Raw genomic sequence first — 16,213 nt, 5'->3', positions numbered from 1 at the left:
TTGTTTAAAAGGCATGGTCACGCTACAATAACAAACACTTTCTAAGTGCGTGTTTGTTATTATGATAGCTTTTGTAGTTGTTTTTATAAAAAAATACAGGTTTAAATGTGTGTTTGGTATTACGATATAAGATGTTTTTTCGCTTAAAAGTACATCAAAATATTTTTTATTTTCAACATAAATACATCAAAATTATCGGAAAATACTATAAAACATTAAATTAATGTTTTTTTAAAGCCAAATGCATTTTTAAAATGCACTCAAATACAGTTTCAAACACAAAAACAACCTCTAAGAAACATTTTTAGTTACAGTTTAAAAAAAAATACGTGTTTGATTAAAATTGTTATGAGATAAATTTTTGCATGTAAAATAAATAAGAAACATGTTTACATTAATTAAAATAAAATTATTGCATTTATAAAATTAAAATTGAAAACATAATTATATATGAAATTCAGTAAAAAAATAACAAATTATTTAACCAACCACATATATTTTTTATATATAATTAAAACAGAAGTTACCCAATATTAAACGATCTTTTAATAATCCTTGTCGAGGTAATGCAAAACCTCTTTGTAAGAACACGACATTCTCTAAAACTCACCCTAAACTGTGGGCAAGACAATTTTTTGTTAAGCATGAAACGATGTTTTTTGGCATGTTGTGGAAAGGAATGCTACAAAATATATTATTTTCATTTTTAAACCCTTGTTTTGTTAGAGAATGGTCTTTAATTTTTATTTATTTATTTTAAATTAATATATTTTTAATATTTTAAAATTATTTTAATGTGTTAATATCAAAAATAATTTTTTAAAAATAAAAATATTATTATTTTAATATATTTTAAATAAAAAATATTTAAAAAAACAAATAGTCTCCCTGCAAAGTCTTTCCATTAGTTGAAACTTTAAGCAATTAACGCAACTCAAGGATAGAAATGTAAATTACATATTTTGAGGGACCAGCCTAATAACTATTTTGAAATGACATAAATTAACTATAATGTACACCCCAACAAACGCAAACCCCCCCCTGTGAAAGTGCTCCGTCGTAAAATAATGTTTTTTTATCTGACAGGGTGACTGACACATTTGCTTCTAAAAATTTACCAGTAGCATAGAGAGAGAAACAGTTCTGGTGAGAGAGAGAGTTTGATTTTTGAATGTGACCGTGATTACTATATATTTATCATGTTCTCTCGTGTCTGCTAGTGTGTTCATTCAAACTTGACCTGCTTAGTTTCTTGGTTTTTTCTTTTTTATTTGTTTTTTACACTGATTTCGACCGTTTGATGTCGGTTTCTCTATATTCAAACAAAAGCGAATTCTGGGCATTTCTCATTTCTGGTAAGTGTTATTGGGTTTCTTTTGTTTTTTAATAAAAAACTTGTTTTCATTGCTCATTCTGGAGGCACTACTTAATTCTAGCTTGCACAAAGTTTGAGTCTTGAAGGCAGATATCGTGCTTGCTTTGAGTTCTTGTTTCAACTGAGAGAGAAAAGGGGAGAAAAGTTTGAAGATCAAGCTACACGGTGGGTTGTTGCTTTCTGGAGAGAAATGACAAGTTCTGATTCCTGAGGCTTAAAGGTTGGTTCTAGGAGTGGGTTTTGTTTGCCTTTTATGATCCTCTTCAGAAAAAAAGAAGAGATCTTTTTTTTTTGCCCCTTTACTTTTTTCTTACTGGGTTCTCTTATTTGGTTTCTAAAAATCCGTCAATTCACATATTTGATGGTTCGATTATCTTACTGTATTATATTGTTCTTGTAGAAACAGGAAGGGCTTTGAATTGTAGAGGTCTTTGAATGTTGACGAAGGTCAAGGCAAATTGAGGTATATATTTTTGCATTTATTGATTTGGATTTTTTTCTAAATAAAAACAAATTCATAGTGCGTTTGGTCTATTGATTATAATATCTTGAAGAATTTAAATACACTTGATGTATATCACAACTGTAGATAGAGACTTGTACCTTCTCTTCAAAGGAAAGTCTCTATCTTCACTCTCTCAACCAGCTAGCTAGCTCTATCTATGAGGATAAAAATGGCAATACACAGCCAAGAATCTACTTTCTCTGAAATCTTGACCATTGGATATCTATCAAGATCACCTTAACAAAGCTTAGAAGATAAATCTGATACCCATGTTCTACCTTCTTCATGGTTGAAAAGTAAAGTTTCAGAATTTTTTTCTTCACTTCCCAGTATACCCTTGACAACCACTACTACTTTCTTCCACTCAATCACGCAGTAGTTGTATAGCTTAAGGTGATACTCGAAAGGGTGTTTTGGTATTTGCATAATGTTATGTCTTAAAAGGACGGCTATATTTTTTAATCGTTAAAAAGTAGGTTCTTTCATTTTCATGATTCGATCCATAATAAATTAGAACAGTTTTGTGTTTATCATTTTGCATTAATTTGGTTTAGTTTTGGTTGGCGTTTAACGACCACTTAAAAAGCTACGGAAATGACTTGCTGGAGCATCTTCAAGGGTACTTTGATTTGGTTGGTCAGGTCTTGTTTTCAGTGAAACAGACTTTGTGCGATCATACAAGATTCTCAAGGCTCTTGATGTTGGCTTATTTGTTTTTTTATTTGTGGTTTATTTTAAAAAACCAGTAGCCTTAGTTTATAATTTATGTATGATGATTGTAACTGCTCCACTGCCTTTGAATTTTCTATGCAAATATCATTTCCTTTCTCATTTCGTAACACCCAGGTCATCCATCGCTTTAAGGTTTGGTTTTCTTTTTAATTCAGTTGTTGCAGCTCTGGTAACCAATTTGATCCATACACATTAGAAATCATGGTGGAAGATAGAGGGAAAGAAGTTTTGGTTGATATTCAATCAGTTGAAGACTGGTTATCTCATGCGCAAGAGCTTGTTCCTGTGGCCCTTGACAAGGCCAGGGAGGTTAAGGGCTTTCCTGGTAGATGGAAGATGATAATTTCCAAGTTGGAGCAGATCCCATCGCGTTTATCAGACTTGTCAAGCCACCCTTGCTTCTCCAAGAACGCTCTTTGCAAGGAGCTATTGCAGGCTGTGTCGAAGACGCTCAAAGAAGCAATTGAATTGGCAGGCTTATGTATGGGTGAGAATTATGGGGGTAAGCTTAGGATGCAGAGTGATCTTGATGCGTTATCTGGTAAATTGGATTTGAATTTACGAGACTGTGGGCTTTTGATTAAGACTGGGGTGCTTGGCGAGGCTACTTTGCCTTCAGCTGTGGCTAGCTCATCAACAGAACCCGATGCTGCTATTCACAGCAATACAAGGGAATTGCTTGCCCGGCTTCAGATTGGGCACTTGGAGGCGAAGCACAGAGCTCTTGATACACTTGTTGAGGTCATGAAAGAGGATGAGAAGGCTGTTTTAGCTGTTTTGGGGCGGAGCAACATTGCTGCTTTAGTCCAGTTGTTAACAGCAACTTCTCCTCGTATTCGAGAAAAGACTGTTACTGTAATCTGCTCACTTGCAGAATCTGGAAGCTGTGAGAATTGGCTTGTTTCAGAGGGTCTTCTGCCACCTCTCATAAGGCTTGTTGAGTCAGGTAGCACTGTGGGTAAAGAGAAGGCTACAATTTCTCTCCAGAGATTGTCAATGTCAGCAGAAACAGCCAGGGCAATTGTTGGTCATGGTGGGATTCGACCACTGATTGAGATCTGTCGAACTGGTGATTCTGTATCACAGGCTGCTGCTGCTTGCACATTGAAGAATATCTCAGCTGTCCCTGAGGTTCGGCAAAATCTAGCAGAAGAGGGAATCGTGAAGGTAATGATCAATCTCCTAGACTGCGGGATTTTACTGGGATCAAAAGAATATGCAGCAGAATGCTTGCAGAATCTCACTGCCAGCAATGACAATCTGAAAAGAGCTGTTATTTCAGAAGGCGGAATTCGAAGCCTATTGGTATATCTTGATGGTCCACTACCCCAAGAATCTGCAGTTGGGGCATTAAGGAATTTGGTTAGCTCAGTTTCTACAGAAATGCTGATATCTTATGGTTTCCTTCCCCGTTTGGTTCACGTGCTCAAGTCTGGATCACTGGGTGCCCAGCAAGCTGCTGCATCTGCAATTTGCAGGGTTTGCACATCAGCAGAGATGAAAAAATTAGTGGGGGAAGCTGGGTGCATCCCTCTTCTTATCAAATTACTCGAGGCTAAATCAAACAGTGTTAGAGAGGTTTCTGCACAAGCAATCTCGAGTCTGGTGTCCCTTTCACAGAATCGAAGAGTAGTTAAAAGGGATGATAAAAGTGTGCCAAATCTAGTGCAATTGCTCGATCCAATCCCACAGAACACTGCAAAGAAATATGCTGTAGCTTCCCTTGCATCCCTTGCTTCGACTAAGAAATGTAAGAAGTTGATGATTTCATATGGAGCAATTGGATATCTCAAGAAGCTTACTGAGATGGACATCCCGGGCTCAAAGAAGCTACTTGAGCGACTAGAAAGAGGAAAATTAAGAAGTTTGTTCAGTAAGAAATAGAGAGAAACGAAAATCTACTTTTGTATGATAACTTCTCTTCCCCTCTTCCTTCATCTATTCAGTGTTTCATTTTCTGTATGAAACAAACTAGTCAACGACAAGCTGGGGCACTCAAAAGTGTGGCTAATCTATGCAGTTAATGTTCTATTTATAAAAATATATAAGAATCCTCGAATGCAGCTTCTTTACCTTCTTCTAGCGTTCATATTTTGCACGTGGACAGCGCTGTTGCAATCATATTTCTGGCCCCATGTCTTCTCCTTTCTGCTTCGCCATTTATCTGTGTGCTTGGATTGATCAGACATCTTTATGCCGTAGGCAGTTCATCATTTCAAGTGTAATGATGTTAAAAATAATTTTTTTAAAATATTTTAATATATTAAATAAAAAATATTTAAATTTTAAAGCAAAAATTATTTTAAAAAACTACTGATATCACTGTTTCTTAAACATCAAAGTATTTTCATCTTTGCAATGCCATGTTGTATGCAAATTGCAAGTGAATGCTGCTGATAAGCTTCAGAATTCTTTGTTTATTTTATTTTGCGCTGCCATCCACTAACTACTCTGGTGTGGAGGATGCAAAGAAAACATGTTGAATAAACCCTTGTACTTTCAGTGGTTAGGAAATGATAATGATGCCTCCTTGTGCCCAGCTATTGTGCTTAGTGAATAGAGCTGTAAATACTAGTAAGCAGTGCCATCATACCACTGATGCTTCAGATTTGCTGCGAGGAACAATTATAGCTATAAAACCAGACAACCTAGTAACTTGTTGACCTGAAGATTAGCTTGATTTGAGTTTTATTCCGAACTGGATTTTATTTTTACTAAAATGATATTTTTAGCTGACCTGTTTAGTTTGTTATCTGGGTTTTGATTCGGGTCAAAACTTAGACGGAATTTATAACCATGGATAAAACTTGGTTTCAATTAATTTTGCCATGTTACATTTGAAAGGTAGTGCCTTCAACAGAACCAATTATTGCAGATTTGAATATTGCATGAAACGAAAAGGCAAGGCCTACCCTTTTGTTTTATGTGATTTGTATTCTGCAATCACAACCTAATCGTAGAAGATATGAATGCAGCCAAAGATCTCACCTCTGGTAAAAGATTTCCAAGACTTCGTTTCTGTTTCCGTTTGTGCTAGCAATGCACTGGCAAACTTGAAGACATAAACATGACCTCGTTGAAGATATACTGTTGGTTACAGGCTTAAGGCACTCAGTTCTTAGCCCCGCCGCCATGTTACCTTTCTACTCTAAGCATCCATCGGTTTCAAATGAATTAGCAGCTGACATGGGATGTCTTAACAAGCCATACGCCTTTTTTCCCTCTACTTCTGATTTAATTTTAGATCCTAGAAATAACTCCTTATAAAAAATACATTGCTCCTGATGTAAATGATTTGCTTAAAATTTAATGGAGAAATGACCTAATTCCAATATATATTTTTTTTTTAAACAAATCTCTATCACCATTGTCATCTCTCAAAAAGGAAAAAAGATGGACACCATTATCACCAAAAATCCTCTAAAGAGCCCAACAAAAGATCAGTGGGCTAGTATATTGTCCTCGCAACATTTTTGGGCTCGCCCAAGCTCCTAACAAACATTTCCCATATTGAGTTGCGTGCAAAGCCGCCGCACTGTCTAGAAGCAGCTTTATCTACCTATACACTTCATCATCTGTGATCCCACAAACAATTCCCTGCCTGACACGTAATTTGATCAGAGCCGTAGTTGTGATAACCAATAGGATCTTATGATGAAGAGTGGTCAAGCATTGAAGTTCATGCATAGACAAGACAGTGGATAAAAGAGACCCTAATAAATTAATTTTGTTTTCTAGTACTGGGGAAGAGAGCACCAAACACGGCCTTGTCATGGTCTACTATCATTAGCTGATATAGAAATTAGAAATTTAGAAACCGAAACAACACCAGTTGCTGACGCATTAGCCAATTCTATCTTTTTAAAGAACAAAGTCTAAATGCTTTTTTAGAGAGAGAAAAGCTAAGAAAAGATTGTGAATTTGGAGGCTATATCCATCTGGGCACTCCCTTCGGTATTATACAATCTCTCTCTCTCCCATCTCTTTTTCTCCATAGAAATAGTGGATTTGCTAACCCTTTTGTCTGATTGTTGACCTCTGCTTTCTTTGAGGTTTTCTCGAGGAGAAAACTTTGTTCTTTTTTAAGAGTATGTTCATGTTTTTTTTTGTTTTCTTATTTGCATCTCTGTAACTTTATCGCTGATGAGCTTGAGGTTGTTTGGTGTCTTTAATTTTATGTTCTAAAGTTGATTTCTTTCTGTTAGATTCTGGGAAGTGATTGTTAGGTGCATAACTAGAGTTTGCTTCTTTGATTCCGACTGTTATTGTCCTCTTTTCTTGATATGGGCTCAGTTAGGTAAGAGATTTTTGTTTAATCAGGTCAATAACATTAATCCAGGCTTGAATCCTGATTGAAAGTTTCTTTTATTACTTCTATTTCCGTGCTAGCCAGGGAAAAAGCATACAATCTGTAATTTTACAAGAGTTTGAGAATCTGATTGTTGCCAAATTGAGAATTGTTTCTTGACCGTTGATTTCGTTAAGGATGTAATAGTTACGTGAGTTTGGCGATTCATCAAGAAACTATGACAGGATCTTACAATACCCAATTGGAATTGGTTTTCGCTGTTAAAGAAAATCCCATGTGTTGCTTGTCTATGATTCATCAAAGAGAGCATAAAAGTCTGAAGAGACGGCCTTTGTCGCATACAGAAAATGGCTGAGAATTTCTTGCCTTATAGATGAATTTTCTGGGTTTTGTTGATGTATTTCTTTTCACTTTTGTCATGTTAGAATGTGCTTTGTCTATGTTCAATGCTGTTGAACTCTATTATTTCTTGAGTTCTAACAATAGTTCAGTATTTGACTTTGCAGGTTTGATCCGGGTAAAAGATGAGTACACTCGATGCAACTAGAGCAGAACTGGCTCTTGTAGTTCTGTATCTGAATAAGGCTGAAGCCAGGGACAAGATTTGTAGGGCAATTCAATATGGTTCAAAATTTTTGAGTGACGGACAAGCTGGTACTGCCCAAAATGTTGACAAATCAACCAGCTTAGCTCGGAAAGTTTTCCGTCTTTTTAAGGTAAGACTTATAATGTACTTATTAGATATGATTGAGTTGGATTTCATCTGGCTTTCTTTATATCCCTTCAAATCTAGGAAACGAAGAGCTTCTTTCCTGTATTTCTTTCTGCAGCCAAAACCATGTGTATTTGTTCGGTAAATGGAAGCCAAAAGTCCTTTAATTTGGTTGTCCATTTGGTTCCTAGAAAGAACTAGTAGAATGAATGAAGTTTTATCATGCTTATTGACCTTGTCTAATTGCAGTTTGTCAACGATCTGCACGGTCTTATTAGTCCAGTTCCTCAAGGGACCCCCTTGCCTCTTGTTTTATTGGGAAAGGTACAAATGATTTGTCAATAAAAATGTTTCTGTGACATCTTCGATATCTTCATGGTGGTGACTTTGTCAGTTTGATGCTTATTTCAGTCTAAAAATGCGTTGTTGTCAACTTTCTTGTTTCTTGATCAAATTGTTTGGCTGGGTAGAAGTGGAATTTACAAGGTACGGAATGCTCCACTCTATTTTTGGTTATTTATGTTTCAGAATGAAATTATATGAGAAGCATTAGCCAGAAACGTGAGTTAGCTTGATTTTTACAGAACAAAGAACGTGTTGAGCTAATTGGCCGGATTTCCCTTTTCTGTTGGATGGGATCCTCAATTTGTACTACTTTGGTTGAGGTTTGTAGCGTCTCCATTTTTTTCTATTCTTTTCCTAGAAATTGACATGGGTGAATTACCCCATACCCCCCCACAAAGTAAAGGAAAGGTAATGAGGATCTCCTTGCAAGCTGAAGATGGTTTCTATGACATGTTCTACCATTTTCACATCAGGTTGGGGAGCTTGGGAGGCTTTCTGCGTCAATGAAGAAGTTGGAGAAGGAGCTTAAGGAGGGTGAAAAAAATCATGTATGGATATCATTGTTTTAGCAGGCTGATTGTTTTAAATGCTTCCATGTAATGGTTATTTTTTGGTGGTCCTTTTTGTGTGCAGAATGAGCAATATCGTGCTAAACTTAAAAAATCAAATGAAAGGTCACTAGCCCTTGTCAAATCAGCCATGGACATTGTAGTTGCTGTTGGGCTACTTCAATTGGCACCCAAGAAAGTCACTCCTCGAGTTACAGGAGGTTTTGGGTTTGTTAGCTCTCTTATCTCTTGCTACCAGGTACTAATTCTTTGCATGCTTTGCTCTCATTGTTAATCAGGAAATCGTCAGTATATTAATTTACTTCTTTGTGATTACCTATATATCGCCCACTAAAGCACTGCTTGGTTGAGCTTGCTGTAATTGGATTTTTATTTTAAAACAAAATTGTAGTTTCCCAAAGTTATCGGTGGGTATGTGCTCTGTTTACTGAATGGATTTCTTCTTGTGACATGCAGTTGCTTCCATCGCCACAGAAGTCTAAGACAACTTGAAGACACAACACCGTTCTGGTCAACAAGTTAAATGTCATCTAAATAATTACTTGAACCTTGTGACCAATCCTTATTTGTGTAAGCTTTGTTAGCTGCTAGTCATCCTGAGGGTGACCTAGAAGGTTCATTTACCTATTTAATTTTCACTATATTCAGCACCCTTGTTGTCACAATTCACAGTTCATTACAATCTCTTGCATTAGCAAAATAATAATTCACGAATTTCATCTCTGGTTTGCATTTCAGATTTAAGTGGTAAAGAGTGTTTGTTAATGAGGCGCGACACGCCGGTAAACAAATGCACAAGTAGTTAACACTACAAACATTGTAGCTGATCTGCAGATGTTTGGTTTGGGTGGACCTTACAGTTTTACACTTTAATGAATTCTATCAGATCATACATTTGTGCATACCTAAAGTGGGGTACTATTGTTCGGCTTTTCCATTTCTGGCGTTTCAAGTGCCCGTCTATGTAGCTGCATTCACATGCTTCCATAATTTTTGTGTAAATGATTATGGCTGGGTCTCAACCTTCCTGGCCAAACATCACCTGAGCGGGATGGTAACGTTTTATAGTTTGTTTCTGCTCACTTGGGTGAATGGTTTTATTATAATTTAGACAGACAGAAAACTCTTTTTTAGGGTGAAAAAAAAATGCAAAAAGCGTATCTATGATTTGGATATTAGCATTTTAGTGACGAGGTACTTTGTTTATTTCTAGTTATCCCTTGCAACATTAGTTATGATGCTTATACAAATCCTCAGACTTTTCAATTTGTTTCAAGTATACCCTGATTCTTTAATTTTGTGAATAGGATGACTCTGAAAGCACTGGCAAATTTATTGGGTGTGGTAAATAAATTTTTTTTTTTTTTTTAATTTTAGCATATCAAAAAATCAATTTAAAACAAAAAAACAATCAAATTTTGATGAAAAACATGATTAATTTCAATTCCAAACAGGAAATCACTAAGACAAAAGGTTATTTTAAAGTTTTTTCTCATGTCTACAATATAATCTTCAACTACAACGTAGGAACAGATAACAATGTACAAGCAAGATTTTGAAAAACACAGAATCTTTGATAGCTACTTTTAACATTTCGGCTACCTTCAATGTCAGCCAGCGTTAGTGCCTACAGATGGTTGCCCTCAAGTGCTTCCCTCTTCAGCCAGCAGGCTAGAAGCCTAGAAGCAGGGTTGGACACAAGCTCTCTACCAGTGGTTGTAGAGCACCTTTTTTTTTTTTTTTTTTTTTCAGAACCGTAAAAAATATCCTGAAACCAATCTCTTCTCCGAAGAATCTTATGAGCTCACCTTCAAGATCAGCCTGATACATCTACATAATACAAAAAATTTCTCTTAAATGTTAATTCTAAATGCTAACCCTAAAACTTGGTTGCATAATCCTACAGGAATGGAGTGCGCAAAAACATTCTTTTTATTTAAACATGATTGTGATTTTGTGAGCAATAACTTCAGCTGCAAAACCTGAAAGTGAGATCATTCCCATTGTAACTGAAAACTGAAATGAAATATCGACACCACCACAAGATCTGTGAGAATTTCTAAATCTGCAGTGAAGGAAATTAATGCATTTACCACCAAGCCACGAATATATACACGACAACTCTATTGATGGAAGGCCAAATACACACACACACCCATACCTCCATACCCAAAGACGGAAAAGCTGTACCTTTTCTTCTTCTTCCGGTAATTAGGAGATAATTAGCAATTGTATAATAGCATACGATGGACTCCATTCAATCCCTTACTTATTAATTAGAGTGGAATGAGTATAGTGGTTATTAGGTATATCTAGATTCTTCAAGGAAACCGGTTGGGATCGATAAAAATCAATTCGATTGCACAATAAAATAGATATGAGAGAGGGGCATTCACAATATAAATGTGACATATGTGATTAGATAAAAACTTGTGAATACAAACAATGTATATATTAAGTTAGACAATGACATGTTTATTTTTTATTATTAGTCATTTAATTTTAATTATTTGTTTATAATATTTATTTTCTAATTTTGAATTATATTTTGTATTTTATAGGTATAATTTGTTAGGATACCACATACATTAGGGGCGTCATCTTCATTTACACGTAGAGTTTCTCGGTACATAGATCCTAGTTTAATTGATCCTTCTGTTCTACAGTTGTAGAAGTTACATGGATCGAAGGCTATATGAAATGAAAATGCATGTTTATTTTTCATTTGAGAAATATGATTAATTATTGTTCTAATGACCCTATAATTCATGTTAATACATCAAACATTTTCTTTTGTTATACAGGATTTGGGTAAGATATATTGCAGATTTTATATGTCGTAAAGGACATAGATAGACTCAAATATATTATTATGTTGTGTATAATTACGTTATGTTATTTTTCTAGTTATGAGTTATTTTTATTATTACTACTTTTGTAATATTGTTTTTGCTAAACATCATATTGATTTTAAAGTTATCTTATATATTATGCATTTTTATATTTAATTTATATAACCATAATTTAATATCATTACTTAACAAATGAACATGTTAACATGCTGTTTAAAATTTTAAATCGGTCATTAACAACTATAAAAATACACATAAATAAAAACAATATTTAAAAAATACATGTATTAATTTGAAATTTTAATTAACAAGTAAAAATAATGTTAAAATAGCTTCAATTTCAATTATAAATTTAAGGTTTGATAATTTATAGTTTTGTATGGCTTGTTTTATATAAAATATTAAGATGGACTATGCGGCTTGACACAACTAATATTAACAATAACAGTTAATGACAGTTGAAAAAATAAATAAATAAAAATAACAGTTAATGACAGTAAATAAAGCCATGTTTTTTAATAGCAGTTAGGTTAAAAGTACGCTATTTTACAAATATTTTTCTCTGATATCCTGTTTTTTAAAAACTTTTATAAAATTGTGCTAGTTTAATAAAAGACCCATATTTTATCTAGAATATACATGGCTTACACACCACCTTGGCAGAAAGAGCTTGGAAGGTTTCCAGCGTAGTCACTCTGGCTTTTGAGAGATCAGGACACCAACTTGTTATTCAGCCCAAATTCATAGAGGTCTGGTAAAATAAACAAAGAAAGGTTATAATTATTATAGGTAACAGGCCTAGAAAGCTAACTCATCATCCATTTCATCGGCCGCTTCATCATCTTCTGAGTTCCAATCTTCATCTAGTACTTCGACCCCCAACCCATTCACAACCTGCTCCAAATCAGCAAGTCCTTGCAAGGGCACACCATGATATAAGGCGTCATCTTCAGGTAAACTTGGTGGTAGTGAACTTCGTGGTGCACTACTCAGGGTTTTCAATACAAACTTTCCAGAAGGTCCAAGGATTTCAACACCAAATGCTGATGATAATGGCCTGCCTTTAACTTGAACATGAGCCACGCTGAAATATCACAAGAAAATGCATTAAAAACAGAAACTGTGCATTATAGCCGGCAGTCTTAAGTTGCATACAACTCTGCATTAAGGAATTATCTCTTAATTTTTCTGATATTATTAAGGATGATTAAAATTTTGAGAAAAAATATCAATTTCCAAACCAACCGATGCCCCAGAGTCTTAATTTGAGTAAATATGGTTTCTATTTTATTCCCACAACACAGATTTGGCCACAACTTAGCATCATCACATTTTATGCACATGCAGGGAATCGAGCCTGGTCAGTTGAATAAAATATATTATATGAAAATATTCCAGGATCCTATTGAGAAGATTGGCACGCCATGAGGGGGGGGGGGTGTTATGAGGTACTCTGGAGGAGTGATCCCACTCACATCAAAGTGGGACTGGCTATGATAACTGTTCATGGGTCCCACTATTATGTGAGTGGAGCATACACATATATATGGACACCAAAACCAAACTGCTAAAGAATAGTGGGTTGAACAAACCATATATAGAACAAGCCATCCATTTCTTGCCTCTGAACCCTTCTCAACAGCTCAATCTGCAAAATTCCACCAATGCAAACAACAGGTTCTGGAAGCTTGAAGTTCTGCAAGCTCCTCTCCTGTTCAGGGGCTTCGACGAATTAGGATTTCTGTTGAGAATTCGATCATATAATGACAAATAGTGTTCTCTTTAGAGAAAATTCTACAATAAAAAAACTTTTCCTGCTGCATTAAGACAGCTCTATGGGGTCTTAAGTTACCATGCAGTGTTCTCACAAAGTTTGCACTTGTTCTTTTATCAAACAGGCTACAAAAAGGGACAAAGTCAGCCACTGTATATGGTTCATGATCATGTTACTTATTATTTAGGAACATCCCTGGGGGTTGTAAATACAAGAGCGCTGTTTGCAGAAAACTTGGCCACTACAATGTTTAATTTAGTCTTCAAGGTTTCCTCCAATAAGTAATCAACTCAGGTGCATGCTGCCGAGTGTAAATATTGGATCCCAACTCCATGTCTATCTTAGATCGCTAAAATTTCCTGCAAAAGTAACTAAGACAGATCCATCTACTATGCCTGAAAATAGAATGCTGCACCTTTTCATATGCCAATTGATAGTTCACTGAACTATTGTTTTTTATGCAAGCTCCACTTATAGATTTGATAAAGAAACTGTAGAAATAATAATGCAGTTCCATGGCCACATTGATATAGGTAGTGTTTTTGTTAAGAAGGGAAAAAAAAAATCACAGCAACATCACTAAGATTAAAAAATGGAAGACAGGCATGACATACCTGGGCCATTGGAAACTCTGGTGAAGAGTAAGTCCATATGAACTTGTCATCAGCACAGTTATCCAATGGTTCACCCAAAGTATCATCCATTGGGCACTTGGGATGACCCAAATGAAACCGCACAGATTCTGCCGAATATATAGGTGAACCCTGCTGAAAATAAGCTGAACATAAAAACATATGATACCTCAATAAAGGACAACTATAAGGTCAGAACAAACTGAGAGAGTGAATGAATTTGATGAAATTAACAGAAGAATAACCTTGAAAAGGTTGTATATTAATTTCAGTAATAACACAAATATCAGCAACCAGTTTATACACTAGTGTCTCAGGTACTGCAGCCTTACGCTGTCCTTTACTTGACCAGTACGAAGGTCTCCTTCCAACACGGTCCCCTTTTTGCAGAGTGTTACGAATGCTTTCCTCTGGATAATTATCAGTGCTAGAAGCACTTATTGCATCCTTAATGCAATCATCAAAAGGAAATGACAAGCACGCTTGAGCTAGAAATGCATATGCTTTATGCTCCCTCTTCAGAGTTTCCCATTCCACAAATTTGCTACATCCGACTTCTGAAGCTTTTTCCATAACACAGCTAGGTTCAATTACACAATCAACTCTAAGCAAGTGAGGAAACATACTCAAGCACAGCTGCTTACAAAGACCATTTGCAATCACTGTGAAGCAAACCAAACCCAATCAAAACCTTCAGTTACAAAAACAAGATTCAATGTTAAAGGGAAACTTTCTCTACCCAAACCCTGCAACCATCACTAAAATTTCAATCAAGATTGAAATTGATCAGGTTGTCAAAACCAATTTTCAAAAACTATCAAAAAATAATGTTCATTGATTTTTTATACAGCAAAGTTGAAAACAACTGGGATGCAACCTGTTGAGAAATAATTGAAAACTGTATTGGCAACAGCAACAGGTGATTAAGAAGATACCCTTAGAGTAGAACTCAGGGACAATGGCATAAAGGAACCTTGAGGAGAATCTAATTAGATTGCAGCTACCACCAAAGTAATTGATTACAAATTTCAATTTGAATGAGATAATAAATGTTTGTGCCTAAATTGACTACAAAAACAAGAGGAAAGAAATGCAAAAATAAAGTACCGACCAACATTTATTGCAACAAGTGTCATCCATTTTTTTCTTTGGCAACAACTTAGACGATCACTTAAAGAACACAGCCATTCTGATAAGAATACTTCATATCAAAAGGAAAAACAGATGTTTGCAATGTGCTTCTGCGGATATCAAAACAACTGCAAAATGTTTAAAGATTTCAGTCTAAACATAAGAGTAAATACTCACCAAAATCTCGCCAAGAACGAGAGACATAACTAGCACGGACAAGATCAGATGGATCTTCCAAACACCTGAGAATCTTCATTGATGTGTCATGGTCAAGACAATTCAAGAAATCCATACGGATCTCCATTTATAATGACCTCAGCCAATTCACTAAAAACACCTTGATCTGTTTGAATCTCAAAACCTGATTCAAAAAATATATATATATATATATATATTACTAACAACTTCATTAAATAACATCCACTGTTCAAGCAGATTCCAATATTGAAATAACCAAATGCTTAAATTTAAAGTTTCAGTTCACTCTCATCTCATCCTCCTAAAACAGCTCAACTACCAAAAACCCTGATGTCAAATTCAATGTAAAAAAAAATCATGAAAACCACAAGCTCCCAAGAAGCTAACAAGGAGCTGGGACCTTTTACAAGCTGAATAATTAGAATTCATTCCCTAATCACTCACGTAGTTAATGTAACTTCGAAAAAACTAGTTGAAATTGTTAGACAGAGCAAAACCTCTTCAAATTTTCTAAAAGGGACCAAAAAGAAGAATGATTTTGCATTAATATGCACAGAATTCAAAAGGGTTTTTGTTAAATTCCATTAAATTCAACAAAAAAAAAACACATTCAGGATTCTATGTAATTGTAATTTGGTACAGGTAAAATCAGGATTATAAATAATGAGGATGGTTATGATCACTGTACAAAACCCAGAAAACAGATGAAAAAGAACTGCAGATGATTGTGATTAACTGGATGAGCCCGTGAAAAAGAAATTTAAGTCAATCGAACATAGAAGAGAATTTTTGCAAATTCAAAAGAGAGAGAAAGTAATTGTCGATTTTTTGAAAATAAAAATAAAACAAAAGGTATGGAGAGAAAGCCAGGGAAGTAGAGAGAAGGTAAAGAAAGGAATTTGAAATTCTCACCTTTGTTGACGAAGAAAAGTATGCATCTTTGTCACAAACCCTGGAGAGAGAAAGCAAAGGGAGGATTTTGTAGGGGGAGAGAGTTGGAGGGGATTATCGTGACAGAAAGAATGCTTCTTTTGTATATAAATGACAGAGATAATTTAATATTTCTATAATAATATTAA

At 35.2% G+C, this 16,213-nt stretch overlaps 3 protein-coding genes across 9 annotated transcripts; 2 read left to right on the top strand and 1 right to left on the bottom strand.

Annotated features, from left to right (window-relative positions):
• The first annotated feature begins 1,045 nt into the window (after positions 1-1,045).
• LOC7464899 (vacuolar protein 8) lies at positions 1,046-4,684 on the top strand. 3 transcript variants are annotated; one of them, XM_024585638.2, is made up of 4 exons: positions 1,046-1,355; positions 1,448-1,595; positions 1,776-1,838; positions 2,768-4,684. In XM_024585638.2, the coding sequence occupies exon 4, from the start codon at positions 2,814-2,816 to the stop codon at positions 4,494-4,496; it is 1,683 nt and encodes a 560-aa protein (XP_024441406.2). In that variant the 5' UTR covers positions 1,046-1,355; positions 1,448-1,595; positions 1,776-1,838; positions 2,768-2,813; the 3' UTR covers positions 4,497-4,684. The 3 variants fall into 3 exon arrangements, with proteins under 3 accessions (XP_024441406.2, XP_024441407.2, XP_024441408.2); XM_024585639.2 differs by having other exon boundaries at positions 1,437-1,595; XM_024585640.2 differs by lacking the exons at positions 1,046-1,355; positions 1,448-1,595; positions 1,776-1,838 and adding an exon at positions 1,897-2,273.
• Positions 4,685-6,309: 1,625 nt separating this feature from the next.
• LOC7496930 (peroxisomal membrane protein 11D) lies at positions 6,310-9,268 on the top strand. Of its 4 annotated transcripts, none has more exons than XM_002320726.4 (8): positions 6,310-6,566; positions 7,428-7,637; positions 7,883-7,957; positions 8,045-8,119; positions 8,218-8,298; positions 8,452-8,526; positions 8,612-8,785; positions 9,004-9,268. In XM_002320726.4, exons 2-8 carry the CDS (start codon positions 7,446-7,448, stop codon positions 9,037-9,039), a joined length of 708 nt encoding a protein of 235 aa, XP_002320762.1. In that variant the 5' UTR covers positions 6,310-6,566; positions 7,428-7,445; the 3' UTR covers positions 9,040-9,268. The 4 variants fall into 4 exon arrangements, with proteins under 4 accessions (XP_002320762.1, XP_006375324.1, XP_024440032.1 ...); XM_006375262.3 differs by having other exon boundaries at positions 6,379-6,566; positions 7,413-7,637; XM_024584264.2 differs by having other exon boundaries at positions 6,388-6,700.
• A 2,622-nt stretch (positions 9,269-11,890) lies between these two features.
• Positions 11,891-16,213, bottom strand: LOC7496929 (F-box protein At4g00755). Of its 2 annotated transcripts, XM_002320058.4 has the most exons (6): positions 16,047-16,213; positions 15,114-15,297; positions 14,051-14,467; positions 13,788-13,951; positions 12,992-13,110; positions 11,891-12,483 (listed from the first exon to the last, which is right to left on the bottom strand). In XM_002320058.4, the coding sequence occupies exons 2-6, from the start codon at positions 15,238-15,240 to the stop codon at positions 12,198-12,200; spliced, it is 1,113 nt and encodes a 370-aa protein (XP_002320094.3). In that variant the 5' UTR covers positions 15,241-15,297; positions 16,047-16,213; the 3' UTR covers positions 11,891-12,197. The 2 variants fall into 2 exon arrangements, with proteins under 2 accessions (XP_002320094.3, XP_052302974.1); XM_052447014.1 differs by lacking the exon at positions 16,047-16,213 and having other exon boundaries at positions 14,051-14,496; positions 15,114-15,257.

The sequence above is a fragment of the Populus trichocarpa genome, chromosome 14, assembly GCF_000002775.5.
Source record: "Populus trichocarpa isolate Nisqually-1 chromosome 14, P.trichocarpa_v4.1, whole genome shotgun sequence".
NCBI lineage: Eukaryota > Viridiplantae > Streptophyta > Magnoliopsida > Malpighiales > Salicaceae > Populus > Populus trichocarpa.
Note: the sequence above shows the minus strand (reverse complement) of the source record. Positions and strands in the feature narration are given on the sequence as shown.

What these genes read in the sequence shown, in the direction of transcription:
- LOC7464899 (XM_024585638.2), top strand. Translation starts at nt 2,814, where the DNA reads ATGGTGGAAGATAGAGGGAAAGAAGTTTTGGTTGATATTCAATCAGTT.
- LOC7496930 (XM_002320726.4), top strand. Translation starts at nt 7,446, where the DNA reads ATGAGTACACTCGATGCAACTAGAGCAGAACTGGCTCTTGTAGTTCTG. An exon ending in AGGAGGGTGAAAAAAATCAT is followed by an intron (nt 8,527 to 8,611) that starts GTATGGATATCA and finishes TTTTGTGTGCAG; the next exon opens with AATGAGCAATATCGTGCTAA. An exon ending in CTCTTATCTCTTGCTACCAG is followed by an intron (nt 8,786 to 9,003) that starts GTACTAATTCTT and finishes TGTGACATGCAG; the next exon opens with TTGCTTCCATCGCCACAGAA.
- LOC7496929 (XM_002320058.4), bottom strand. Translation starts at nt 15,240, where the DNA reads ATGGAGATCCGTATGGATTTCTTGAATTGTCTTGACCATGACACATCA. An exon ending in TCGTTCTTGGCGAGATTTTG is followed by an intron (nt 14,468 to 15,113) that starts GTGAGTATTTAC and finishes TTTGCTTCACAG; the next exon opens with TGATTGCAAATGGTCTTTGT. An exon ending in GATGGCTTGTTCTATATATG is followed by an intron (nt 12,484 to 12,991) that starts GTTTGTTCAACC and finishes GTGATATTTCAG; the next exon opens with CGTGGCTCATGTTCAAGTTA.